The 27,161-nt window shown below is 63.8% G+C and overlaps 1 protein-coding gene across 1 annotated transcript in view; it reads right to left on the reverse strand.

Annotated features, from left to right (window-relative positions):
* Positions 1-24,357, reverse strand: part of LOC129398790 (regulator of G-protein signaling 3-like) — a 32,438-nt gene extending 8,081 nt beyond the window's left edge. The window contains 4 exon segments of the mRNA XM_055139759.1: positions 5,348-5,503; positions 5,505-6,121; positions 6,124-6,265; positions 24,017-24,357. Coding sequence (XP_054995734.1) covers positions 5,348-5,503; positions 5,505-6,121; positions 6,124-6,265; positions 24,017-24,070 — 969 coding nt within the window. The 5' untranslated portion in view covers positions 24,071-24,357.
* Between the last annotated feature and the right edge of the window lie 2,804 nt (positions 24,358-27,161).

A 27,161-nucleotide genomic window follows, 5' to 3' on the forward strand; every position in this document is an offset into this window, starting at 1 on the left:
GGATGCACAGCTACACGGATGGATGCGTGGATAGATGGATGGATGAATGGAGGGAAGAAAGGATGAGTGGATGGATGGATGGATGGATGGATGGATGGATGGATGGAAGAAAGGATGGATGGATGGATGGATGGAAAGACGGAAGGAGGGACGGAAGGAAGGAAGGATGGACGGAAGGATACGTGATAGATGGATGAATGGATCCAGGCAGGCAGGTAAGTGGCAGGCAGATGGGTAGGTGGGTGGATTACAAGTGCAGGGATGAATGGGCCAGTGGGTGTGCGGACAGGAGGATGGATAGATGAGTGGATGAGTGAATGTGGGTTATTGGGTAGATAGATAGCTGGTGGATAGGAGGAGGGAGGGAGGGAGGGATGCAGGGACGGAGAAAAGGACAGGAGATAAATAATACTGTAGGAAACTCAGAATGTCAGGGGGACCCAAGTGTTTAACCCTGACCACAAACTCCCTCATTCGTCAGGGCAGTGAGCCAACCCGTGAGGGGAACAGACGCGCAGGGACACTTCAGTGGCGGCTGGGCCGGGCCTGTCTGACTCAGACGGGGCCTCTGCCCTTCGGGCTGCAGCTCTCCCAGGGCCTTGCAGACGGGACACCTGCCGCCGGGGGTGGGGGGAGACCACCCAGTCCCTCAGCCTCTCCAGCTGTCCCACAAGCCTGGACAGTGGCTCGGGCACTCGCCGGGGTCAAGTCCTGGGGTTTTCTGGGGCCCGATCCTGACCCAGTCAGTTCCCGGGGGCTTCCCCGGGCTCACCATGCAGCCAGCACTGCCCCCCCCCCCCCCGCATCACACGCAGCCTGGGGTCACAGCAGCCTGGACCCCCACCCGTGGGAAAGGGCCGAGCACGCCTGACTTCCTCCCATTCTGACCTCAGCTTCCGCGCTTTATCGGACCCACACAATAGGCCGGGGACCACTCCTGCACCCGACACCCCAGTGCGTGCTGCTGAGAAATGGCTTCTTCCTTTCACCAGTGGGGGGGTCCTCATCGGTCTAAGGGAGGGCCCCCCCCCCCCCCCCGGCAGATGGACTGGACCCTGCGGCTTTTCTCTGCCTTTCCTGCTGCAAGGGCCCTCCACCCCCAGGGGGCACCATCTCTGTACCCCAGTGACCCCCACTGCGGAAGGCAAATGGAGGCAGGCGGGAAGGAACCACCCCCTTCCCCCCGGCTCTGCGGGAATCCCAGAGGCCCACCCAGCCCCCCTCTCGGCCTCCTCCAGGGCCCGGGAGCTCACTGCTGCTGAAGTCGTAATTATCCTTCTTAGTGTAATTATAACTGTAATCACAGCCGTGAAGGAGCGCGGGGCTGGGGCTGCTGGGGTGTGGGGCCTAGCTGGGCCTGAGGGGCAGCCCTGAAGGTCTGGTTCCTTTGCAGCACGAGGCGGATCCAGACACCAGACACGGGGTCTCCCGGGGCAGAGGGGGAGGAGTCTGCGGTCCAGCAAGATGGGGTGGGGGGAGGACCCCTCCCTGTGGGGCTCACCCCTCCCAACGCCGTGGGTAGCCGTTGACTGCGACTTCTGCCAGCTAAGGACAGCCCCAGAGCAGGGTCAGTGACAAGCCTGGGCTGGCAGTGGGGAAACTGAGGCCCAGGGATGGACCGGGGCCCCCACCGCCCTGCCTCCCCTGGTTGGTCCTGATCACACATCTGCACTCAGCACAGCTGGGTTTGAGCAAGCCGAGATCAATCCTCTTTAGGGCTTTTTATTTAGAGTGGGGGTTGGGGGGTTTTATTTGGGGGAGCAGGGGTGGTAAGGGGGTTTTGGTCCACTCTCAGCAATAGTGAGGGCTCTTCCTGGCTCTGTGCTCAGGCGTGCCCCCTGGTGGTGTTTGGGGGCCGGTATGCTGAGCCGAGGGCTTGAAGGGGGCGGGCAGCAGGCAAGGCCAGCCCCGCACTCCTGTCTTGGTTCTCTGACCCTCATCTCCAGGGTGTTGTCTGTCTGTCTGTCTGTTTGTTTGGGTCTCCCGGGTTCCCGGGAACAGGTGCCACAGCTTGAACTGGAAGGTTTCTGGGGCACCCTCTTGTCTTCCCTGAGGGCCTGGGCCCACCCCCTGCCGAAGGAGGGGGCCGGAAGTGTGGCCGGGGCGCTCCGAGCCGGGGAGGCTGGGGTGCAGTCCTGGGGCATGGCCTGTGCCCTGCGTCATGTGAACCGACTTGCGGGGCAAGGACAGACGTGGCCTGCCCTCCGCCTGTCCTGCCACGGCGCCCAGGGACTGGCCGCAGCAGAGGGCACTGAGGCGGGGAGCACACAGGCTCACCCGGGGCGGTGCTGTCCTCTCTGGCCCGTGGAAGGGGACGTGGCCGGCAGTCGGCGTCTCGGGCGTGGGACCTGGGCGTGGGACCTGCCTGCTCTGCGGGGACCTGTATTGGGATCGTCACCCCCTCCCTCCCCGGCAGCCCTGTCTCTCCCGTGCCCGGCCCGAGGCTCACGGACAGAGGCACAGGGGGTCCTGGGTGCTGTCAGGTCTCTGGCCTCTGCATCGCCCCGTGAAGACATGGCCCTACTCTGGCCACTCACACGGGCTCAGCCCATGCTCTGGGCGCAGCAGAAGCGAGACCCGAACCCGGTTCCACCCCCAGCACCACCTCTATGGCTGAGCACATGAGAGCCTGGCTGCCCTGACACTGCCATGGGATACCATGTGCTGCGGCCGCAGAGCATGTGCATGTGTGTGCATGTGCACATATGTGTGCATACGAATGGTATGTGCATGTGTTGCATGTTTTCGTGTATAAGTATGCATGTATGGATGTGTGCATATCTGTGTTCATGTATATGTGCACATATATGTGTGTGCATGTGTATATGCATGTGAGTGTGTGTGCACATGTTTGTGTGTGTGTGTGTGTGTGTGTGTGTGTGTGCGTGCATGAGAGCACCCAGTCAAGAGTGCAACACCCCGAGCATTGCAACCACAGCCACGAAAGGCGGGGGAGGTGCTGAAGGCACTTGTGAATGTTGGGGTGCCTTTCTCTGCTCACACTATACTCTTCTCCCCTCCTCCCCCCACTTTCACTCCCCAACGCTTCCTCCACCTCCCTCTCTTCCTTCTCTTCCTCTCTTCCTTCTCTTCCTCTCTTCCTTCCCCGTCTCCTCCCTCCACTTCCTCCTTTTCCTTCCCCTCCCCCTCCTCCCCAGGCCCTCCTTCCCCATCCATTCATACCCTCCCCCTCCATCAGTCCTTCCCTCTTCTCCCCCCACCCCTCCAGCCCTGGGTCCCACATCCGGCCCAGGGGCAGATGTGTCAGGCGCTGCCCCCGCACCTTCCCCTAGGGGGCGCTCTTCCCTTTACCCACAGATTCAGAGAGGGGATCCTGCCCACTTCGGGAGAAGTCGGAGGTCTCCCCACCTCTGGGGGCCCCACCACAAAGGTGGATCTTCCTGCTGTTGGATGGTGGGTGCAGGAAATGAATAAGCAGAGGCACGAAAAGCAGAAGGTGCGTGGAGGGGCCTCCATGAGGGGACACCCAGAGCCCGGGGCTCCCGGGGTGCTGGTGCCCAGGAGCAGAGCGTGGGGGTTCTGGGGGCTGGCCTGGCAGCTGCCGGCTTCTGGGTGCATTCCATGGGGGTCAGGGAGGGGGGCTGGGGACAGGATGGGGAAGGGGCACCCCTGCTGAGGGCCCAGGGTCAGAGAGGGCAAGGTCACGGAGGTCAGAGTGATAGTTCCGTGGGGAGGGCGCTTGCCTTGCAGGTGGCCAACCCGGGTTCAATTCCCAGCACCCGCTCTGGTCCCCCGAGCACTGCCAAGGGAGATTCTAAAGCTCGTAGCCAGGAGTAAGCCCCGAGCACTGCCGAGTGTGCCCCCAAACCCCAAAAAGGAAATCACTGGTCACAGCCCTAAAGGGTTCCGTACCCTCTGAGGGAGCCTCCGGGCCCTGTAAATGCTGCCCCCTCCCCCCGCCCCGACTGTGGGCAGGGGGAGTATCACAGACCTAGAGGGGGTCGTTTAAACAGAGGGTCTGAAGGTTCAGCTCAGCTCTGGGCCTTGAGGTCTCTACAGCCATCACGTGATGGGGGGGGGGTGTCTCAGAACCAAGTGTGGGCGCCTCAGGCATCCACAGATGGAGTGGGGAGGGGTCTGTCCCAATTCCTCTGAGGATCCAGGGACTCCAGCTGGAGCCCTTTCTGGGGGCTTCTCAGCCTGCCCTCGGCTGGGGGTCAGGGCTGCCTCTGCCAAGGGCTGAGAAGTTACAGAGGCGCCCCGGGGCCCCGCTAGAGAGCCCTGTTTGGGCTGGGGGTGGGAAGGGGGGGGCAGGTCTCCCTCTGCCCCGGCAGACAGCTGGGTCCTGAGCGTCCTCAAAGGCTGGGGGCAGCGGGACTCACCCAAGGCCATGAAACAAACAAGGAGCCCCGGCCACTAATGGACTTCAGGCCCGTTAAAGTCCAACCATGACCCCACCCCCTTCCCCCAATAATTAATCCCCTCCTCTGGCTGAAGCCAGACTCCCTGGTTGCTGGGGCCCACAGAGGGGGGGGCATGGCACAGGTCTGGCACAGGGCAGGGGCGCCATAAACACGTCTTCGTCTATTTATAAACATCTGCGAGAGGCTAGTGGCCGGGTGGCTAAGCGCTCCAGGCCCGGGGCCAGGTTCTGGTTCAGATGTTTATGAACGACGCAGCCGGGTGCAAGTGCGCTGACCTCTCCGGGCCTGGGCTGAAGGGCACCAGAGCTGCCTTCGCCTCCTGGGGCCGCTCTGGGAGCCGCCCGCTCCCACCCGCTGCTCAGAGTGGGGCGGGAAGACGGCTCTAGGGGCTGATGCAGGTAGAGTCCGGGGAGGCCTGGACCCAGCTTTCACTGCAACTCGCTCTGGGGCTATGATCTCAGATCTTTATTTTGGGGGGCGGGGTGCAGAGCTGGGCCCTCCCAAGCCGTCTCTGGGATACTCAGCCAACCAGGCCAGATGGTGCAGTGGTCAGTGGGAGGTCTCCAGAGCTCCTCTGCGGGGACGGATGCCAGGGGGAACAATCGGTACCCGGGTATCATGTGGGCCCTGGCCTGTGCCCTGATCCTCCAACTATCTCTTCCAGCAGGGAGCTCAGATCCCTCCCGTGCAAGCACAAAGCCACACCTGCTCTACTCTGCGGGGTGCGACGGGTCCTGGGGAGCAGGAAGAGCACAAAGTCCAGAGCCCGCCTGGGGCGTGAGTTTAGCGGTGGTGGCCTTCCTGGTCTTTCCTGGCCCGGGTGTCAGCCTCTGACACCGAGGGTGCGGGGGGCAGGAGGTTGGCTGCCTGGAAGCCTCGGAGGAGCAGTGCGGGGGGCGGCCCGGCACCGAGCCCTGGTCCAGGCCCCCCCCACACCCCGCCCCCCGCAGCGGCCCCCTTACCTTCCGGTGCCCCGTGAAGAAGAGCGAGAGGTGGTGCATGGAGCCGCCGTTGCGGCCCAGCTCCTTCTTGAGCGTGCCGGGCGAGGGCATGGCCCAGGCGGGCGCGGCGCCCTCGCCGTCCGAGCAGTGCAGGGTGGTGTCCGAGGAGAAGCAGGGCGCCGCGCGCGTCCTGCAGCAGGCTGCCCTCGCTGTGCGTCCGGCGCCGCAGCGAGCTCTGCACGCGCAGGCACAGGCCCGCCTCGGCGGCGCCCGCGCCCGTCGTCTCGATCATGCTGCTGCGCTTGGCCTCGGCGCGGCCCCCGTAGTTGTCGTCGCTCGTGTCCTCCTCCTCGTCGTCGTCGTCCTCCTCCTCGTCCTCCTCGTCCCCATCCTCCTCCTCGTCGCCCGAGCTGCCGCCGCCGCCGCCAGCCGCCCCCGCCTGGCTGTAGGCGCAATCCAGCCGCACCTCCGGGATCACGAACGTGTGCTTGCAGACCCCGGGAGGGTCCCCCGCCGCCGCCGCCGCCGCCGCTGGGTCCCCGGGACGCGGGGGCTCCTTGGCCCGGCTGGGCGGGGGCAGGTCCAGGTCCGGGGCCGGGGCATCCGCGCTGGCAGGGAGGGCTTGGCTGGGAGGGGGCTCGGGACCCGTGGCAAGGTCCTGGGAGGAGGGGGGTGTCGTCGGGGGCGGCGGGAGGGGCTTCCTGAAGGCTGGGTGCGGGGTCGGGGGCCCCGGCGCCCTCCTCGGGGGCAGGCAGGTCTGTGCCCGCGGGGTGGCGCATCTCGGCCTGGCCGGTCCTGGTCTGAGGACTCTTCGCCAGGTGCCGGGGCTGGTTCTGGAGGAGGCGCGGGAGAGGGCTCCTTGCCCGGCGGGGGCTCCTCGGCCGCCTTCCCTTCTGCCAGCGACATCTCCCTCTTCTCATGCGCCTCCGACTCAAACATCTGGGGAGTGAGAGAGAGAGAGAGAATGATCAATGTTCCGAAGAGGAGGAACGAACGTGGTGAGAGGCCAGGCCCCCAGGCGTGGGAGACGGGGACACAAGGGATGGGCAGGGGCGGAACCCCCCAGCTCCATCCCTGGCACCCAGGTGCCAGGTGGAAGCAGGGGACCCCCTCGGGCTTCACTCTAGACCCATCCCTTCTTCCCCCCTCACGCTTGAAACCTCTGGTCCTTGGGGTGGGGGGGTAAGGTGGGTAACTGCTGTGTGCTGACTCCTAGGATGCACTGAGGCTGCAACGGGGTGGGGTGGGGGGCGGGGGACACTTTAGAGGCGCTTCCCACCAGTTCTTCCGAATGGAAGGGTCCGGCCTCTGCGGTGCAGGGGGGGAGACCAGGAGGAAAGAGCGAGAAGCAGCTGCCCCCTTTTGCGAGCCTGCACCAAACCCGATCCCTACAGACAGGCAGCCCCCGAGTGGGGACTTGACCAAAGGGTCTTCCACCAAAGTTCTCTCGAGTTCCTTCAAGTGCTTCCCACAAGAGTCCACGAGAGAGAGAGAGAGAGAGAGAGAGAGAGAGAGAGAGAGAGGGAGAGAGAGAGGGAGAGAGAGAGGGAGAGAGAGAGGGGGAGAGAGAGAGGGAGAGAGAGAGGGAGAAGAGAGAGGGAGAGAGAGAGGGAGAGAGAGGGAAAGAGAGAGGGAGAGAGGGAAAGAGAGAGAGTGAGAGGGAGAGGGAGAGAGAGGGAGAGAGGGAAAGAGAGAGAGGGAGAGAGAGGGAGAGAAAGGGAGAGAGAGTGAGAGAGAGGGAGAGGGAGAGGAGAGAGAGAGGGAGAGAGAGAGAGGGAGAGAGGGAGAGAGAGAGGGAGAGAGAGAGAGAGAGAGCACACAGTGGGAAGGGTGCCTGCTTTGCACACGGCCAAACCAGGTTGGATATCTGGCATCCCCCGACAGTCTCCCGAGCTGGCCAGGAGCAATCTCTGAGTGCAGAGCCAGGAGTAAGCCCAGAGCACCGCCAGGGCGTGGCCAGAACAGAGGGCAAGAATCCACTCTGGATGGCTGGACGGTTCGGCGTCTTTTTTGGGAACCAGAACGCAAATGGGAACTTCAGCCTGTGGCCCGCACCCAACGGACAGGGCTGCGGCCACAGATGCACGGGCCTCCCAGGGCCTGGGCTGGACCCACCTGCCCCGACTTCCGGCCAGGTCTGAGCACCCAACGGCCAGTGCCCTCCCCAGACATGAGCCCTGTGTGAAGAGCAAACACGAGAACCCTGTGGAGGAGCCTCAGGCGTTCACACACGCCAGGAGAGAGAGCCTGACATTTGCCGCCTGACACAGCAGTCCCCAGAGCCCGCTGGCTTCCTGCTGGGCAGCCACCACAGGAGAAGTGCCCCGGAGCACATCAGCCATGCTTCGATCCCCTGGGACCCCCTCCAGGGCCGGAGAGACTGTACACGGGTGGACTGTTTGCCGTGCAACCCGGTTCAACCCCCAACACCACCAGGAGCGAGCCCTGAGCATGGAACCAGGAGCGAGCCCTGAGTACCACCGGGAGTGACCCCAAATCACTCCCATCTTCCACAATATATATATATATATATATATATATATATATATATATATATATATATATATTAGGAGCTGCCACCATGTGGAAAATAGGTCCCCTGGCTGGGCTGGGCTCTGAGCCCGTCCGACCATAAGGCCTTGAAATGCTGCAGCTGAAACTATTCCGAGCCCAGCTTTCCTGCACGGAGGGGCTAGAACCCGGATGCAGGACTGACGACAGAGATGCCACCTGTGCCAGAACTAAGCTCTCGAAGGGGGGATCACAGCTGGCACTCACTTGCTTTCACTGTGAGTTTTGGGGTCACTCCCCTGCAAAGCAGAGGCTACGAGCTCCGGCGGCTGCTAGCTCAGGGGCTTACGGACTGGGATTTGAACTCTGCCGGTACCGGCCCCTTGGCCCTGGTCCTGTCAATCCTGGGTGGCACCATGCCACTGGCCCGAGCGCTGAACCTCCCAGCCTGGCTGAATACTACCGAGAGGGGCCCCCAGGGTTCCCTGAGGATCCCCACCCTGAATCATATAAAATATTTTCGCAGACCACTACTTTTCAAAGGGCTCCTGCTGTAAAGCCCGTTGCGGTCTATTGGCAGGGGGGTGGGGGGGGAGGGGGGGGGGCGAGCTGAAGGCGGAGTGCGGCCTCCAGGCGGGCGATGGAAGGACGTGTGCCCAGAGCTGGCAGGACTGCTCTGTCCGGGAGCCGGAGACAGGGCATGCCCGGCTCCCCCTGCGAGTGGACACAGCTCAGAGGGCAGCTGCCAGGTGCCCTGCACCCCCTGCTCCTGGGGAGCCCTCAGCAGCTGGGGAAGTCCGGGGAGGGCTCCGCCTGGCGTGTCAGAGTGAGCGAGCCGGGAGCCAACGACACTCCGGGACCTTCTGCCAGAGGGCCGGGTCCCGGGCACGGCAAGAACAGGGCCCCACTGAGCCCATGGACTTCTGCCAGGAAGTGGGGGGTTGCTCCGCCTCGGCGCCCTCCAGACCCAGAGATATCGGGACCCCTCAACCCCTGCCCCCCTCTGCAGGCCGGATGGGGAGGCTGAGATGCAGAGAGGGCTAGGGAGGGGGCTAGTTACCAAAGGCACCGGGCCTCGGGGTCTCACCCCTGACTCGGTCAGGTGACCAGGGAGTCCCAAAGGCAAAGCAGGAGAACTCGTCCCTCGAAAGGAGGGAGCGCTTCAACAATCAAGGCCGTGGGGGCGGGGGGCTAGGGGAGGGGCGGGGGGAGGGGGTAGTAGAGTGGGGAGGGCGCTTGCCTTGCACGCAGTCTGCCCAGCAAAATCCCCAGCACCCCATCGGCTCTCCTGAGCACTGTCACGAGGATCCCTGAGCACAGGGCTAAGAGTAGGTCCTGAGCATGACTGGGTGTGGCCCAAACTCACACACACACACACACACACACATACACACACACTCATTTACAAACACTCATACCCTCCCTCTCTGACACACACACACACTCATTTACAAACACTCATACCCTCTCTGACACACACATACTCTTGTATACACACACACACACACATACACATACACACACACACTCACTCACACACACCAGCCCTCTGGGCTCCTGGGGTCCACCTTTACGTCCCCCCCGTTGGCCAGCCCTCCACCTGCCTGAGTCCAGGAAGGACAGTGGGAGGCAGTGGCCCTGGTGCCCAGCCAACAGTGGCTCTGAGCATGGGGGGGGGCAGGCCTGGGCTCCCCTCTCCTGGGGGAGGAAGTAGGGGTGGGCTGGCCCCGCCCACAGGAGTGGGGGCAGCTGCCCGAGCCCAGCACCCCCAGGGAAAGAGCCACCACGGACCCAGAACCAGAAATGCAAGTCGGGCTGCCCAGGCCCGTGCGGCTCCAAAGCAAACAGAGGTGTGGGCAGGGCAGCCCGGAGAGAGCGCCCGGCTCCCAAGGCCTCCGGGGCCTCCGCGTCCACGCGCCCCCGTGGGCACGCTGGTGGCCGTGCCACCATCCCTGTCACTTTCAGCTGGACACTCTGGCCGGCCTGCCGTGCCCTCCCCACCCAGAAGGGAGCCATAGCCCCACCCTACTTCCCCAGGGCACGAGGATCACCCTCAGGGTCCCCCACGGGCGGGGGGGGGGGCACTGCAGAAAGGGGACTAATACTTGTCCAGGCTTGGGCAGGGCGTGGGGTGCTGGCGCTCGGAGGGCTCGGCGGCTACTCCTGGCCACGCTCACGGGGCCACTCAATGCTCAGGCCCGAGCATGCGCTGCCGCCCAGTCCAGAGGCCAGCAGAGCCTCCCCTGGCAGTGCTGGGGGACGCAGGAGGGTTGGAACTCGTGACTGCAGGTCCCTACACCCGCCAGCGCAGCTCTCTCCTACCCACTAAGTCTGACTTCCTGTTGTTGTTTTTGGTCGACGGTGCCCAGAGCTGACTCCTAGTTCTGTGCTCAGGCATTACCCCCGGTGGTGACGGGGGCGGGGGGGAGGGGGACCTGATGGGAACCAGGAGGCAAGTGCCTGGACGACCCTCCAGCTCCCCTGGTCTCTCTGAGAGGAGCCCAGGGCAGCTCCCCGCACTGGCAGCTGGCTCTGTCGGAACTGCCTTTCTCTGGGCACAGGATCTCTCTCTGGGCGGGACAAGGGTGCTGACGGGGACCCCTCTCCTGGGCCCGCATACACAGGACATGCGTTTGCCAACAAGAGCAGAAGCTCGGGGGTTCACTTTGGGCTCTCTCTCTCTCTTTCTCTCTCTCTCTCTCTCTCTCTCTCTCTCTCTCTTTTAATCTTTGAGTCACACTCGGCGATGCTCAAGGGTTACTCCTGGCTCTACACTCCTGGCGGTGCTCAGGGGAACATATGGGATGCTGGGAATTGAACCTGGGCCGGCCGCGTGCAAGGCAAACGCCCTACCTGCTGTGCTATCGCTCCAGTCCTCACCTTGGGCTCTTGCATGGGCCCAGCCAGTGTCCTAAGAAAACTGGGAGTGTGTGTGTGGGGGGGGGGCCGCCTTGGGGTGCTCAGGCCCTGTAGCAAATGCCAAGAAGCTGGACCAGCGCGGGGAGGGCAGCGAGGGAGAGGGCTCCTGTGCTGTGGGGGAGACCAAGAGGTGTGCACGTCACGGAATAGAGGCTGGACCGGGGTGGCCCCGTGAGCAGGGCCAGGGTCTATGCCGAGAGCCACCCGGGTGAAACATTTCTTGGAGCAGGGGGTGGGGCTGGGAAGGGGCTGGAGAGACAGTTCGGGAGGTGAGGCCTCCGCCTAGCATGCGGCTGCTTTGGCCACATCCCTGGTTCGAAGGCCCAGCAGATGGTCCCCTGGGCAGCGCCAGGGGTCATCCCTAGGCACCCACACAGAGCCAGGAGCAGCCCCCCGAGCACTGCCGGGTGTGCCCCAAGCAGAAACAAACAAATAAAATAATCATAATTATAATAATAATGCTCTGGGCCATACAAGCAGGATGTGGAGGGTACGGGTATATGGGAAGCTCCGAGTTGGAATAAGCCAGATATACCTCCTGGCACCCCCTACCCCTGGCTCCTGACTTCCTTGCCTGCTGCTAAACAGAAACCAGAGGTTGGACTCGCTGCCCCGATCGAGTGCACCAGTGCAGGAAGAGCTGGAACCCTTGGCCACAGGCCTTTGCGATATGCTGGGGCACCCACGTCCAGCCTGGGACACCGGCCTGCTCGCCCGGGGCCCTTGTGGCGAGAGGCCGGCAGTGGCCGCCCCCGCATGACCCCTCCCATTCATCACTCCTGGGGCCCAGCCGAAGCAAGGGTTAATTCTGTCCACGCCTGGCCTGCTGGAAACAGACAGGAAATGAACCAGGCCCTCTAAATGGAGCCGCTGATCGGGAGCTAATCAAATCCTCTCCCTGCTCCAATCTTGGAGCTTGGAATGGGGCTGGGAGGGGAGGTGGTGGTGGGGGTAGGGGCGGGGGGAGAAGGGGGACCCCCAGAGCGCCCTCCTCACGCTGCCTGTGGCTCCCAGCCCCCGGCCACCCTCTTGCCATGGGAGCTGCGAGGCCCGAGGGTGGTCTGGTGGCACGCAGCGGCTGGGGGCAGGCCGGTGACCCCACAGGCAACCTGCAGCCTCCCTCCGAGATGACTCATCACGTTCCCCCACACGCCAGGCTCCGCATCTGCCCCTGAAAACCACTTCCTGCCCTGATGATGGGGGGGGGGGGGCTGGGGGAGAGGCGGTCAGAGCTCTTGTGAGCCAGCGGGGACAGTGGGCTAGGATGTTACTAGAGAGAGCCCCCCCCCCACCCAGTCCGGCAGGCAGCTGCTGACCTGGGCTGGCAGGCGGCCCCCTCTGGCCTCTGCCAGGGAACGGGGTGAAGACGTGCCCCAACCGGCCCCATTCCAGGGGACTGAGGTGGCCGAGGGTTGGGAGCACGGGAGAGCGTGCCTTCGGGGAACCAGAAAGGGCGAGGCTGGTGAAGGGGGACACGGGGCTAGGGAGGGAGGGAGGGAGGGAGGGAGGGCGTCCTGAGCAGTGCCCAGGGCGTGGGGCGGGAACTCCGGCAATACTCAGCTGGGCAGCTGACAGCTAGGGCCCTGCCATGCGCTGCTGCCGGGAACAGCAGTGCTGGGGGCCGGTGATGCTCAGTAGGCAGGGGGTACCAAGTACGGGACTCGGGTTCAGGCCAGAATGCGCCCCAGGCCCTGAGCTGCCTCTCCCGCCTCTGTCCAATCCAACTCCTCCAGGGCTGGCTTCCTGACCCCCGGCCCCTGGCAGCCGCTGCCACCGACACACCAGTGAGACCCCGAGGGGGGCCACGGCCCCTTACAGCAGCGAGAGCTCTGAAGACTGATGCCCTCTTCACACCTAGGCACAGGGCCTGACCGCTCCATGCCTCAGTTTCCCTGCCGCCTATGGGGTGTGTGACGCTTCTCAATGCGAGGGCTTGGGTGCTGTGCCACATGAAACACCCCCCAGGCCTTTGCCATCATCTCCTCAGGACCCACCCCACCCTGGAAGCTGACCACATGACCCCTTGGTTCCATCCCTCACACGCCCCTCCCCCATGCACTCTCCGGGTGAGCACGGGCCCCTGGCCACCCTGCCTGCCCCGTCTGGGGATCGAGTCTCGGCTCCCCGGGGCCGGATTCACCCGGAGATCCCAGGATCCTTAGGCCCCCGAGGCCCGTCCCTGCCCTGGTGCTGTCCAGTGGCGCTGACCAGCTGGCCAGGACCCCTGACAACTGAGTCACGGCCCAGGGAGGCTGTGATGAACCGAACTGGGAGGGGAGCAGGGGGACACACGAAGGCGCGTTCGTTCTGCGCGAGCAAGGGCCGGCGGCAGGCTGCTGGGGGCCTCGGAGGGGCCCGCCGGGCGGAAGGGGCACACGCTAAGGCCTGGAGGCAGGGAGGGCGCGGGGAGCCCCTGCGGGGGGTGGGAGGGGGACAGAGGGTGCTCACGAGGCTGCCGCCCAGGCATGGAGACGGTCTCCTCCCGGGACCCCCCAAACCACGTGTCCCAACCCAACCCGAGCTCTGCCCGGCCCCCTGCACCCTGGAGGCCTCTGCGGGGGGCTCAGACCAAGAGCCTGGTCTCCTCCTCACCTCCTCTTCCTGCCTCCCCCGCTCCCCACCCCGGGCCAATCCCGGAACCCTCCAGATCATAAAATCTTCTCCGGAATCTTTCCACTGGGGGAGGTGAGGCCAGGCGGGGAGGGGGAGTATGTGGGAAGTCTCCGAACCTTCCTCTCAATTCCCCAAACTGCTCTAAAACGCGAATTCATTGTTTTGATAAAAAAAACAAAAAACAAAACAAAAAAAACCACCTCTTTACATTTTCCCCATCTTCCCTCCATCACCTCCCTCCCACCTCCCGAGTCCCCTGGGGACTCAGACGGGCCTCCCGGACCCCCCGCATCCTCCACGCTGGCCCTGCCAAGCCCTCGAAACGCCCAAAGGACGCTCGGGCCCCTCTGCACAAAACCTCAGGGGCCGGCAGCCTTCGGAGCCACACTCTAGACTCTTCACGTCACGTCTCAGCCCTCCGGTCCTTCAGAGAATCAACGGGCCCCGGGCGACCCGGACGGTGCCACCCGCTCAGAGACGCGCTACTCCCCGTGGCCCATTCATTGCCCAGCAGCGCCCCAAGAAACCCCGGGGCTTACTCACACCTGTGCTCAGCCCTCCCGCCCCTGCGGGTCACGGGTCATTGGGTTTCCACATCCAGGTCTGAAAAGCATCCCTCTGCTTGGTTCTCAGCAAAACTTAGGGTTTTTTTTATGTGTATGTTAGGGGGGGGTGTGCAGGAGTAGGTGGGGCGGTGCAGGGGCGGGGGGTTGCGGGCTGCACACCTGGCAGTGCTCAGGGACCATTCCTGGCTCTGGGGGACGCTATGCAGGGCTAAGTGGCGTCCATCCAGATTGAACCGGGGTTGGCCACACGCGAGGCAAATGCTTCATCCTCTGTCCTGTGTCTCTCGAGCCTAATGTTGGGTTTTCTGGAACTTTCCTGAACTTGTTTCAAACTTTGGAACCCTCTGTGGAACACTTAAGAACAACAAACAAGAAATCTACCTCTAGGGGCTGGAGTGATAGCACAGCGGGTAGGGCATTTGCCTTGCACGAGGCCGACCTGGGTTCGAATCCCAGCATCCCATATGGTCCCCTGAGCACCGCCAGGGGTAATTCCTGAGTGCATGAGCCAAGAATGACCCCCGTGCATTGCTGGGTGTGACCCAAAAAGAAAAAAAAAAAGAAAAAAAGAAATCTACCTTTAGGCCCCAGACCAGATGGAGGGGGCTTCCTGGGAGGAGGGTCCAGGTGTCTTGCCCGATCCCCCCACAGCTAGGGAATTCTGGGGAGCAGCCCCAGTTAGCAGACAAGAAGACTGAGGCCCAGCGGAGGGAGCTGATTGGCTCACGGCCATCCTGCAGAGCCAGAACCTGGGCTCGAACCCAGAGCAGAGCCTGCAGGTGCATGAACGGGTCCGGGAAAGAGGCCGGTCGGCCACCACCCAGGGCTGGGCCGACACCCGCTGGCAGCAGAGAGACTCGAGATTCCAGCTCCTGAAAGGGCCCCACTGGGGCGGGGGGCGGGGCTGGGGTGAGGCAGAAGGAAGCGGCCCCTCAGGACAGGAGCCCCCCAGCCGCCCGGACATGCGCCTGCACACAGCTGGCCGGCTGGACCCTGCAGGGGCGCCCTGGCACTGCTGCCCCTGTCCCGAGAGTCCCCAGCGTCCCTTGACCCTGTCCCCGGGTCTCATACTTGACATTTTTATTCGGGCTTGGGTTGCCCCCCAAGCAGTGCTCAGTTACCGCTCCCAGAGGCACCAGGGCCAGCAGAGCCAGCGGCCACCTGGGCCATCCAGAGGGTGGCAGGAATTGACCCCAGCCCTCCCTCCACCCCCCACCCCTACCCCCTCCCACCCCCTGTCTGCCAGGCCTGTGATGCCCCTCGGAGCTGTCCCCTCGCTCGGACACTGCTTTCCTGCAGGCGGGGTAGAGGGCCAGGTGACTAGAGGACACCTGTGGGGTCCCCGCACGCCCTCTCACCCTCACCCCACACCTCGTTCTCTGCCCACCCCCAGTAAGCCCAGGGCCTCCTTTCCCCCCCGTAGCACTGTCGCACTGTCGTCCCGTTGTTCATCGATTTGCTCGAGTGGGCACCAGTAACGTCTCCATTGTGAGACTTGTTTGTTACTGTTTTTGGCATATCGAATACGCCACAGGGAGCTTGCCAGGCTCTGCTGTGTGGGCACGATACTCTCGGTAGCTTGCCGGGCTCTCCGAGAGGGATGGAGGAATTGAACCCGGGTTGGCCGCATGCAAGGCAAATGCCCTACACGCTGTGCTATCGCTCCAGCCGCTAAGTGCCGCCCGGGGCCCAGGCCTCTGCCCTCCTGCCAGTGTCCAGCAGGACTGTGTACGGGCACCCTCAGCCCTGGACTTGCTAAGCCACCAACCAGGGGCTGTGCAGGGCTGCCAGGACACAGACCCCGGCCTGTGTGAGGTGGGCAGGGTGGGCACCGACCAGGACACCCCCCGACCCCCATCCCAAATGAGGAGGGAGGCTCCGGGGGAAGGGCGGGAGCAGGGGGGACTGCGCGGGCCTGGGACGGCAGAGCCGGGAGAGGGGAAGAGAAGCTGCTAGTGGGTGACACCCGGGGCCCACTGCTCTCCCCTCTCACCTCTGGTGCCTGCCAACTCCGGTGGTCCCAACTCAAGGACCCGCATCTGCAAGCAAGCGGGCCCACCACGGTCCAAGCTCTAGGGGGCTCTGAAGCTGTGCCCTCCCCTCCAAAGTCCCTTTCCCGAGCCTCAGCCATGGCTGGTTCCTCCTCACCTGGTCGGGAGAAGCGGGGAATAGGAGTCCACGCACCCAGGGACTCTGCCCCCTGCAGCCTTCCTCCTGGACCACCGCGGGGCGGGAGCTCTCGGCTGCCGGGGGGGATGTTGGCTCTACACTAGGTTGATCGGAGGACACAGCTTTGCCCAGCCAAGAGGAGCTCCTGGGAGAGGCTCCTCCCGTTCCTCCTCCCCCCCTCCTCCATCTCTTCCTCCCCTACCTCCTCCTTCTCCTCCTCCCTCCTTCCTCTCCCTCACCTCTTCCCCCTCCTCCTCTTCCCCCATCTTTTCCCTCTCCCTCGCCTCCTGCCCCTCCTCCTCCCTCTCCCCCACCTCCTCCTCCCCCTTCTCATCCCCCCCTTCCTGACCAGTAATTTAACCCTTAATTCGGAGCAGCGGCCTGGAGAACAGAGAGGATGCTTAGGGCTGGGAGACGTGAGCCTGGCAGCAGCGAAGGATTAGGGCCTAGCGAAGAACAACTCTGGGGGCCCGGCACGGCTCTGCCTCGCCCCATCTCGGTGGGCCCCTGGGCTGTCCCCTGACGCCCTCAGGACCAGGACGCCATGCACCAGCCCCTACGATGGCACAGAGGCGCTGTGAAAACCCCAGCCTGCCTGAGAGGGACTCCACGTGGGCAGAGAAGATACAAGCCCTGTCCTCTCCCGGGCATCACTCTAGGACCCTTCCAGCTGCCCCCCGGGAGAGGGTCGCAGTCAGCTGTCCTTCTGGGGACGCTGGCAGTGAGTGAGAGGGAGCCTGGAGACTTAGACCAAAGACCCTGGACACGGGGAGGGGGCAGCGGGGGGCAGCCGAGACTATGCTAGCCTCCCCTCACCCCAACAGCCCGGCTCAGCCTGCAGCCTTGGCCACACACCAGCAGGGGTGTCCAGCCGCCAGTGCTGGGAGGGGTCGGTGCTGGCTGGTTGGGTCTCCTTGGAGAGGCAGAAAGCACCCCCTTTCCAGAGAGCCCCCCGGGCCATCCTGTCTGCCCCAGCTCGGGAAACGCTGGGCAGGGAAGGAAGATGGGAGTGGAGAGGGAGGGCATGGGGGAAGGGGTGCCTTGCTGGGGCGCACATCTGGCCGGTGCTCTTGGCAACCCGCCCAAGATCACCCGGGAAGGTCAGGGCCTGTGGCTGCCTCCTCAAAGCTGACTTACTTCTGAGTGTCCCCCCTCAGGCTGGACACCACATCAGCATCTGCTCCAAACTCCTTCTGTGAGTGTGTGTGTGTGTGTGTGTGTGTGTGTGTGTGTGTGTGTGTTTGGGGGAGGGGCGCCGTCTCTCATCTCCCTCTCACATTGGGCCCCCCCGGTCCCCTTCACCAGGCCTTTCCTCCTCCTCTCTGCCTCCCAGCCAGCCAGCGTTCTCTGTGGTTCCCCAAACGGACTGGACCACAGGCAGTTTCTAAGCGCTGGCTGCCCAGAACGCGCCCTGTGCCTCCCCGTGCACTCCTACTCCTCCCTCAGAACCCCACGTACCCACTGTCCTTGGTGTCTGGCAAAGCTGATACTTAACGGCCCTCCAGTGAGAGCCTGTGGTTTTCTGAGCCCGGCGGTCATCTACCTAGCGCGCAAAGGGGAACCGCTTTCCGCAGTCACGGCCCGTTAAAGTTCACGCCAGGGGACTTGACTGGATTTTGATATTTCAAATTCGGGAGCCACACACCCAGGGGTGCTCAGGACTCGATCCCGGGCTCTGCACTCGGATCACGCCTGGCAGAGTTCCAGGAGCAGGAAATGGGGCGGGGAAATCGAACCCGGGTTGGCTGTGTGCAAGGCAACTGTGCTATCGCTCCAGCCACCTCCCCCCTACCCCAGAGGGGGTTTTAGAGCAAAATATGAAACATGAAACAACAAAAACTTCCAGAAGACAACATGAGCGATGAGGCCCACGGTCTCGTAATAGGCAAGAAACGGGGCTTATCTCTGGAAATCAGTACGGAGGTTTCTCAAGAGGCTAAAAATAGACTTGCCACAATCCAGCAATTCCACTCCCAGGTTCCTCTCCAAAGAACACAAAAACACTCATTGAAAAGGACGCAGGTACCCGCGTTCATCAGGGCGCTGTTTATAATAGCCGAGGCCTGGAAAAAAACCAAGTGGTCCATGATGAACGAGCCGAGAAAGAAGGCAAGGCACACGCACCACCTCTGCGACGGGGCAACTCAGCCGCCAGAAAAGATGAAACCCCGTCATCTGCAGCGAACATGGGCAGGAAGAACTGGAGGGGCTCAGGCATCATGAAAAGAAGTCAGAAGGAGGAGCACAAATACCGGAAGATCTCACTCAGACACGGGCGACAAAGATGCAAAAAACAGAGATCGACCAGGCCCACGCAGAGCTGACCCTCGCATTCTGCCCAGATTGCTGAGGGGAGAAGAGGGAGAGAGTGGGTGGGGGCATGAAAGATGAAGGGGGTGGTCCCCTAGAGGGTAGTAGCGGGAGACGGACAGTTATTTGGGTGGTGGATGTGGAGTGAACTTACTCTCCAAGGGGTGTGCAAAAGCTTTGGTGAAACACAATTGCATGATGATGCCAACCAAGCTTTCCCCCTCCCCCCCCCCCGCTACCCCCCACCCCATTAAGAAAAAGAAAAAAAAGAGGATTCAGCAAGTGCTGATAGAGACAGACAGAGAGACAGCAGCTTGCATGCAATTGCATGAAATTAAGAACTTCCCTTCTTCAAAAGATAACCCTGAGAAAGGCACCCAGCTGAGTGGGCGGGGAGAGGGTGATGTGTCTGTTCAACAGAGAAAGAATAGCCGGGACTGTGGAAGTGCCTCCAAATCGATAGGGACGAGACAGACGGTCCACCAGGGAGCTGGGCACGCCACCTCGAGGTTATCAACTCCCAGGCAAGGTGCTGAAACTCTTTAGTCATCAAGGAAATGCAAGCTGAAACCCCGGCCAGCTCCCCCGGCCCTTGGCACCCATCACGCTCATGCAACAGGGCCCCCCCACCCCCACCACCCTGGCACCGGGAGGGCGGGCTGGTGTCGCACTTTGCAAAATTATATGATGGCATCTACTCCAGCTAATTATACCCAACTCTGTGACTCAGCACTTGCTCGCTGGAGGTGTTGGCCCAACAGAAAAGTGGAGAGCACCCGAAGACGAGAGCAGGACGCAGAGTTGGGGGTGTCCACTCCCAACACGACACCCCGAGGTCACGCGGACCCGCGGGAGGGAACTTCCCAGAAGCCCGGCGGGTCTCCCCATGGAGATGCTGATCGGAAGGTGCAGAGACGGAAAGGGGGGCGGGATCCCCTCAGCAGCAGAGAGTGGGGAGGGCCGACCCTAGGGGGGGCACGGCATGCTCACACCCCCGGCACCCTTTACCACAGGGACGGCACCCTTAACATCAGGCAACGTTCCTCGCTCATCTCCAAGGGAACTCAGGAGAGGCTTGGCCGGGTGGCAGTGGCTGAAAGCGGGGTGACAGGGAGATGGCTGGGGGGTTCTAGAAGCTTCTGCGTCTTGACCTGAAGGGTTCATTTGGCAAAGCAACATCCACGGCCTCTGTGCTTCCTGGGAGCACACGATGCTTCCCCGGGGAAGGCTCCCGAGCAGACCCAACGCAGCCTGAGCTGGGCCCGCCCCTGCGTCTCCCCTGCACCGGCCAGTGAGAGTGTGGCTTCCTGTGGCATCTTGGACAGCACCGTGTCCCCCACCCTGTCACCCACACCACGGGCGGCTGTGGCAGCCTCTCTGGGAACGGGTAAGCCCTCGCTCTGCCGTTGTTGTGAGGGAGGGGGCTTGGGGCTGGCAGCGCTCGGGGTTTCCTGATGCCCTATGCCCGCGCCTGGGGCCGGCAGAGGTGGAGTGAGCTTTGGGGGGAGCAGAGGCACTCGGGCAGCTTCAGGGTCCTGCCCTCAGCCCAGAGCCCAGGCAGACCCTCCCCGCCCGACGGGGCCACGCACGGGGCCCCACAAATGCCACTGCTATGGCCACACAGGCATGGTGGCAGCTCAAAGGCATGGCCACGGACCAAGGACTTAGCGACCAGATGCAGGTTGGACCCGGAGCCTCCCTAGGGCTGCCCCTGTCTGCGTCTTTCCATTCACACTGCGCCATCCCCGGGTGGAAGGAAGGACCCAGCCCGGCACGGGGCACGAAGGACGTTTCTCAGGCCTGTGACCGCGGGGGCAGGAGAGCCTGGACCCCACCTTGCGGAGAGTATCTGAGCTGCTGTGGCCAGGATGGGCCTGGGTTACAACCTAGACTTAGGGAGTAGACGGTCACCTCCCTCCCGTCCCCTTCCCTCGACCTCCCCCCCCCCCCGCCACCCCCTGCCACAGCTTGTTTTCAAGCCCCGCCCCCCGCTCCCCCTACTTTTCCAAGTCGGGACTCACTGTCACAGTCGCTGTCATCAGCGGAAGCCGGAGCCACGGGCTTCCGGTGCCAGACGTGGCCCGAGGCCGGCAGGGAGATGAGCAAAGCCCGGGCCAGCTCAGGCAGGGAACACACCTGGCCACTCTCCACGCCTCGGGGGCCGAAGGACAGGGCCAGCGGGCAGCAAGGGAGGGGAGGCTAGGACACCAGCCGCTGGGCCGGGTCTGCCTGGGGCGCCCTCTCCCCCCTCCCCACTTCCCACCCTGCCACACCCAGATCCGGGTCCTGGCCCCGGCTAGGCAGAGCCAGGTGGCGGCTCCCTAGGGCCGCGCCTGGCGGCTGCGTCTCAGAGCCCCGCGGGCCGAGCCAGAGAGCAGCATGTTTATCCCTGGGAGGAAGGATGGTTTTCCCTGAGCACTGACATCTTGGAAACAGCCCGGCTCCGCAAACAACAACAACCCGCCCAGCCCGGCCCGGGCTCCGGCTTGCAGACAGACGGTCTCCAAATGGAAGCACCCGAGAGCCAGGCTGGGGGGCTGCCTCCCCCCGTCCCACCAACCGTGGCCTTGGCCAGAGTGCCCCTGCCAGGGCCCAGCAGGAGGAGAGGCGTGGAGAGGACAGAGGGGCAAGAGGCTGGCAGGGGCCTGGCGATGCCCCGGTTCCTTCCCCAGCAGCTGCCGGTGGGGCAAGTGTCCGGGGGCAGGGGGCATGGAAGCACAGGTGCCAAGGCCACGCAGGGAGCCAGCACGCGTGGTGGCTCACCAGTTGGCCATGTCGGGACTTTCTCTGCAGACTCGAGGCCTCTGCCAGACGGAGAGCCAGGCTCCGGCTGTGGAACTCGGGGGTCCGGGATTAGCAGCGCCTCCCTGGGGACCCACGAGGACCCACGAGGACCCACGAGGACCAAGCTTGCTGAAAAAACTCAGGAACAGAGTTATTTAGGTGGGTGCGACCGAGCAAGAGCTGAGCCCGGGAGCCAGAGACCCCGCACTGAGGCTGAGTCCAGGGACCCTCGGGCCAAGCCCTCCTTCCTGCCCCAGAGCTGAACCTCCCTCCCCAACAGGCCAATGGACGTGGCCAGCTCCAGCCAGGACCTGGAGAGGCGCAACAGAAAGTAGCTCTACAGGCTACCAGGAACCTCACTGGACACGGGCAGCTTCCGGGGGAGCCAACGATGGAGAATCACCCCCTGACCCCGAGCGCCCCCACACCAGCGCCCTCTGAGTCCTGCATTCAGGCCCACCAGGCTGCCCCTTCCCTATGTCCCCTGATCCCGGAGAGGTCTGCAGACCACCCAGCACGGCCTGAGTCCCGGGGGGCGTTCCCAAGCGATCCCACCAAGAGTCTCCCGCCTTCCTTTGCCCCTGCACGTCCCAGCCCCCACCCCTTTGCCTCGGGCAACCACCTGATGTGTGAGGACGAGGGTTCCTCACCCAAGGGACTTTGTGTCCCCCTGCTTTCAAGTGGGTGGTTCCTGCCGTCTACCGGGCAGAGCCCAGAGACGGGCAGGAGAAATGCGCTTGGACAGGGATGCTTGTGGTCAAGGAAATTCCATCCGGGACCTTTCTGGCCAGGTCCCCCCGCCCCGGCACCCCAGGAATCAAGGATGAAGACAAGACACTCCCCTCACCCCACAGCATGGGACCTAGAGCCACCCCACGGCGCCACCACTGACAGAACCCAAGTTAGCTCTGGCCCTTAGCGGGGGGACCAGTAGCAGAGGGACGAGGTGGGCACTGCCAGCTGAGGGCACGGCGTGGCCCGGACGGGGAAGCTGGAGGTGCGCTGTTTCTGACACCAGCTCCTGACCGCAGGAAGCCCCTTTCAGCCATCCCTGGTTGGAAGCCCCCCGAGGTGCTGGCTTCAGTGTCCTCCTTCCTTCCTCACCCACCCCCCTCCTCCCCAGCTCCTTCGGCTGCCAGGCCAGGCCTGGAGCGAGCCGAGGTGGAACTTGGCTCCCTGAAGGGCCGGCCCGAGGCTAAGCCGTGCCACGCGCTAGGGCTGGGGCAGTGGGGAGGCGCCCCGGGCTGGGGTGGGGGCCTCCGGGGGCCCGCGGGTGGAAACTGTGACTCGAGCCACAGGGCCCTGGCTGGGATCCCGTGGGCATTGGTCGGGCCAACTCTTGCTGCTCCTTCCTTGGCAGGACGGGGACCCATTCTGGTCACCTCCGGGGAGGCCTAAGGAGGTGGAGGGGAGCCGGACCATCCGGAGGCCTGCGGCCCGGTGAGCGGAGGTCAGTTTGCAGGGAAGGGCCTGGTGGCATCTCAGACCGGGAGTGCCGCATGGGAGCTGAGTTCCAGGCTCCTCAGAGGAGGGGTGACGGCAGCTGACTCTCCGGGCACCCCGCCTCATGCTGCTCCTCACCCAACCTGAGGCCGATGGGTGGACTCGGACAGAGAGAGCCATTCCCTCTCGGGGACACCCAGCCACTTCCTCAGTCCCGGGGGCACAGGGTGCTGGGGCTCTTGGGGGCATGAGAGAAGGCATGAGGGTCCCTGTCAATGCACAGGGACTGGCTCTGGGGCGAAGGGGGCCCTAGTAGCCCCCTCGTGGGTTTCTGCTGCAGGGGCAGGAACCAGTGTGGGAGCCCGCTCCAGGGACAATGAGTGCCTCCCCCTGCCCCTGGCTAACTTTTGTTTGCAGTGGACATTTGTACAGAAACCCCCCAGGACCAGAGACATCCCAGGAGACCAAGCCTGCCGGGCCACTGCCTTCCCTGAGGAGGAAGCTAGCCAAGAGCCAGCCTGACTGCCGTGGGGTGTGCGGGTGGCATCCCTGGCCCAGGGGACCAGCCCGCTGCTTGAGCACACCCTCCTGAAGCACCCCAAGCGGCCCTCGGGGCATCCTGAATTGGGGGTCACCGAGAGAGAGAGAGAAACGCGCATCGGGACCAGCTTAGAAGTGAAAGCAGCACCCCTCGAGACATGTCCCCATGTCTCCGTCCTAGGGCCACCACCCCTGACAGGGGTGCACGTGCGTGTACACACAACACACCCGCGCGCGCACACCCCCCCCCATACACACACACACACACTCACTCACTCACTTACAAAGCCCTCTTGGGGAGCAGAACACAAATGGTTTGATCGCAACGTGCCCATCAATGGCTGCCCTGGGGGAGAAACAATAGAAGCAGCGGGACACAGGGCATCTGGACGAGACCCCCCGCCCGCCACCCACCCACCGCCTGAGCCCATGCCCCGTCAGTCACCCAGGAACCTACCCAGCTCTCTCCAGCAGGGACCCAGGCGACTCCCGGCTGCCGCTCCTGCCCGCCCGCCTGCCCGCCTGCCCGCCGCCCGGGTCTCCGCCTGGCTCCTCCTGCAGGCGGGCGGGCAGGGCGGCGGGCAGGCGGCTGTGTCAAGCACTGCCTTCCCCAGACAGAGCTCCTTTGTGTCAGCAGAGCTATTTATGGACTTACCCAAGTTCCCCAGGGCAGTGATACCTGCTGGGGAAGGCAGAGCCCCGGGACCCGCTCCCACCTCCCACATCTAGGTAGCAGTTCTTCCCCCCAAAGCCCTTGCATCACCCTCCCCTTCCTTGTCTCCCCACCCCTCCTCCCCTTCCTCCTCCTCCTCCAGCGCCCTTCCCAAACACACACCCTGTCCTGCCGGCTGCCAGCACTCCCGAGAGAAGCTGGATTTCTTGCTTCCATCCGGGAGAAAACTCTGTGATTTCGCCAGCCGCTTTCATCCGAGGAGTCCGGGAAGAGGGAGGCACGGGCCAGCCGCTCCTTCAGCCGGAGAGGAGGCGCGTGGCCCGCCGGGGGGCCCCACAACACTGCCACTCGCCCGCCCAGGCTCCCTGACCGCCTGGCCCCTGGAGGGAGGGGCGTCCATGGCTCCCCCCGGCACCCCCCGGCGCTCGGGTCAGGTGCCCGCTGCACCCCACATACATCCTGGGCATCCCCAGCCGGGGCAGTGCCAAGCCACTGGCCGGCTCTCCCCCCGCCCCTCCCCCCCGCGGGCCCCAGCCAATCACTGAAGCTTCCCTGTCACACCCCCACCCCCTCAGGCTCTCAGCCCAGTGGGCGGCTGCAATTGAACCCAGGGTCCCCCGTCAGCAGGCTGGCTCCCCACAGGGCCCCGCCCCACCCCTGGGAGCCGGAACAGAGGCAGCAGAGCCCTCCCGGCCAAACAGTGGGGGCGGGGGGTTATTTAGCTCCTCTATGTGCAAACTGGGGGGCCAGAGATGGCCAGGAGCTGGGGGCTTCCTTTCCACAATGCAGTTCCTGGGAGGTGCACGTTACATCCTTACATCGTTACATCGCAGGGCAAGGAGAGTCAGGGTCACAGGTGAAGGCAGAAGGCGAGGGGCAGGCAGGTCCTAGCTGTTTTTTTTTTTTTCTGTGTGTGTGTGTGGGGGGGGGTAGGCCACACCCAGCGATGCTCAGGGCTCACACGGGGCTCTGAAGTCAGAGATCACTCCTGGGGGAGCTTGAGGAGCCCTGTGGGGTGCTGGGAATCGAACCCGGGTCGGCCGTGGGTAAGGCAAACGCCCCAGCTGCTGTATTATCTATCACTCTGCCCCTGCCTAATAGTTTTTGGGGTTTTGTTTTGGCGGACACACCTGGTGAATCTCAGGGGCTACTCCCAGCTCTGTGCTCGGGGTGTCGCTCCTGGTGGCACCCGGCGGCCGTGCAGAGCTGGGCAGAGCTGGAGGCAGAACTCTGGCTCCTGGACTCCCTGCACGCACCCGGCCTGCCGGTCCATCTCTCAGGGCCCAAAGGCCCCGAAATTTACTTCCAGCCCCCGCAGAGCAAGCCTTGGTGCCCTCTGAGCCTTGGTCTCCTCCTCAGTGGGACAGGGCTGCCACCTGAGAGCTTGCCCTCCAGGGGGTGGTGGGGGGGAAAGAATAAAGCAACATGGATTCTGTGTGAGCACTGTTCTGGGAGCTTGGCCTGCCTTCTGGCTCGTAACTCTTTTTGGTTTTGTTTGCTTTTGGGGTCACACCCGGCGATGCACAGGGGTTACTCCTGGCTCTGCACTCAGGAATTACTCCTGGCGGTGCTCAGGGAACCATCTGGGATGCTGGGAATTGAACCTGGGTTGGCCACATGCAAGGCAAATGCCCTACCTGCTGGGCTACTGCTCCAGCCCCCTGGCATGTAACCCTTGGCCTTTATCATTGTGATGTTGTGATGTGAGGACGATGAGCTACACACACACACACACACACACATACACACACACTCTCTTCTCGATGAGGAGGCACAGAGTGTCAGAGGAAGTAGCTGGGTTGTGGGTCCCAGATGGAAGCACTGTCCCCCTACTCAGTCTGAGCCCTGCCATCGTCTCCCCACTTCCTGTCCCCAGCTCATCCTCACAGAGGCAGTGTGAGTGTGTGTGTGTGTGTGTGTGTGTGTGTGTGTGTGTGTGTGTGTGAGATATCTCCACAAAGCACCCCAGTCAGTGCCTAAGGCCCAGTGAGGGATGCTCAACCCACAACCAGTTCCGACCTGAGCACGCTGCCCCGGGAATGACCAGCACCCTGCCGGGGGCGAGTGAGGCCCCGTCCCGTATTCCCGCTGACCCTGCCTGGGCTGAAGTGCATCCATGTGCCCCGATCTCTCACTCGCCGCATCTGTCTGCCTCTAGCCTGTAAGCACCAGGTGGGCACCGGTGCCAGGCCACACCTCACGCCGGGCCCAGGCAGAAGCCCGCACCAGAGCTGGGCACTCTGTCCTCTGAGCCAGGGCAGAGCCAGAGCAGCCCGAGGGGAGCCCAGGAACCTTCCAGAACAGAACCTTCCAGAACGAAAGGCACTCGGGAGGGGATGCTGGTGTGGGGAGTGGGAGTTCTGAGGGGGGCCAGAGAGACAGCACAGAGAGGCAGGCTCTCGCCCAGGACGTGGCCGGTCACTCGGGGTGACGTCCCAGGGAGTGCGGATTCGAGCCCTGGAACTCCAGGTGGTCTCCCGGGCCCTGGCAGGAGTGGCCCCTGAGCACAGAGCCAGGAGATAGCCCTGAGCGGTACCAGGGGCGGCCCCAAGACAGACAAAGCAAAGGACACACTAGGGGGATGAGCTCGACTATGGGGGTCCTGCCAGGACAGAATTCTGGCTCATGGTCTGTGCGCAGCTCTCGGGCACGCAGTAGGGGCCCCTCAGAGTGGACAGTCCAGGCAGGGGGACGGCCACGGCCAGGGGGCCACACAGGTCAGCCTGGGAGGGGGTGCGGGGGGTGGCACGGGAATCCCAGCAGAGGCGCCCGGAGCTGCAGAAGCAGGTGGGAGAGCCCAGCGGCCAGCCCCCTGCCAGGGTCCTGGCGTCTACCCAGACGCCTCTGCCACACGGCCCTGTGTGGGCCCGGGCTGCTTCCCGACCCCACACACCCTGCCTCCCGGTGCCAGCCCACCCGCTGCCCCCTTGGGGACGCCCCCGGGGAGCTCGAGCCTCGGTCCCGCAAGGGCTCTGAAGTGAGCTTCCCCACCCAAGCTCCTGAGGCAAAGTCCACTGGGAACTGGTTCCAGGGTGGGGGCCGAAGCCGGGGAGAGGTGTGGGCCCATGGTTCCCAGCTCGGGACAAAGGCCACCTCCTCGTCCCCACCGGGCTGCTGGGCCGCTGCTACCCACTCTGCCTCCCGCCAAAGGGCAAGGCGGCTCCAATCTTGGGGCTGGATACCCGGGGCCACAGGGCGGCCGCTGGCCTGAGAGCCCCAGGACAGCACACGCCACCCCAGGGCTGTACACGCCACCCCAGGACTGTATACACCACCCCAGGACTGTATATACCACCCCAGGACTGTA

The sequence above is a fragment of the Sorex araneus genome, chromosome 1 (genome assembly GCF_027595985.1).
Source record: "Sorex araneus isolate mSorAra2 chromosome 1, mSorAra2.pri, whole genome shotgun sequence".
Taxonomy (NCBI): domain Eukaryota; kingdom Metazoa; phylum Chordata; class Mammalia; order Eulipotyphla; family Soricidae; genus Sorex; species Sorex araneus.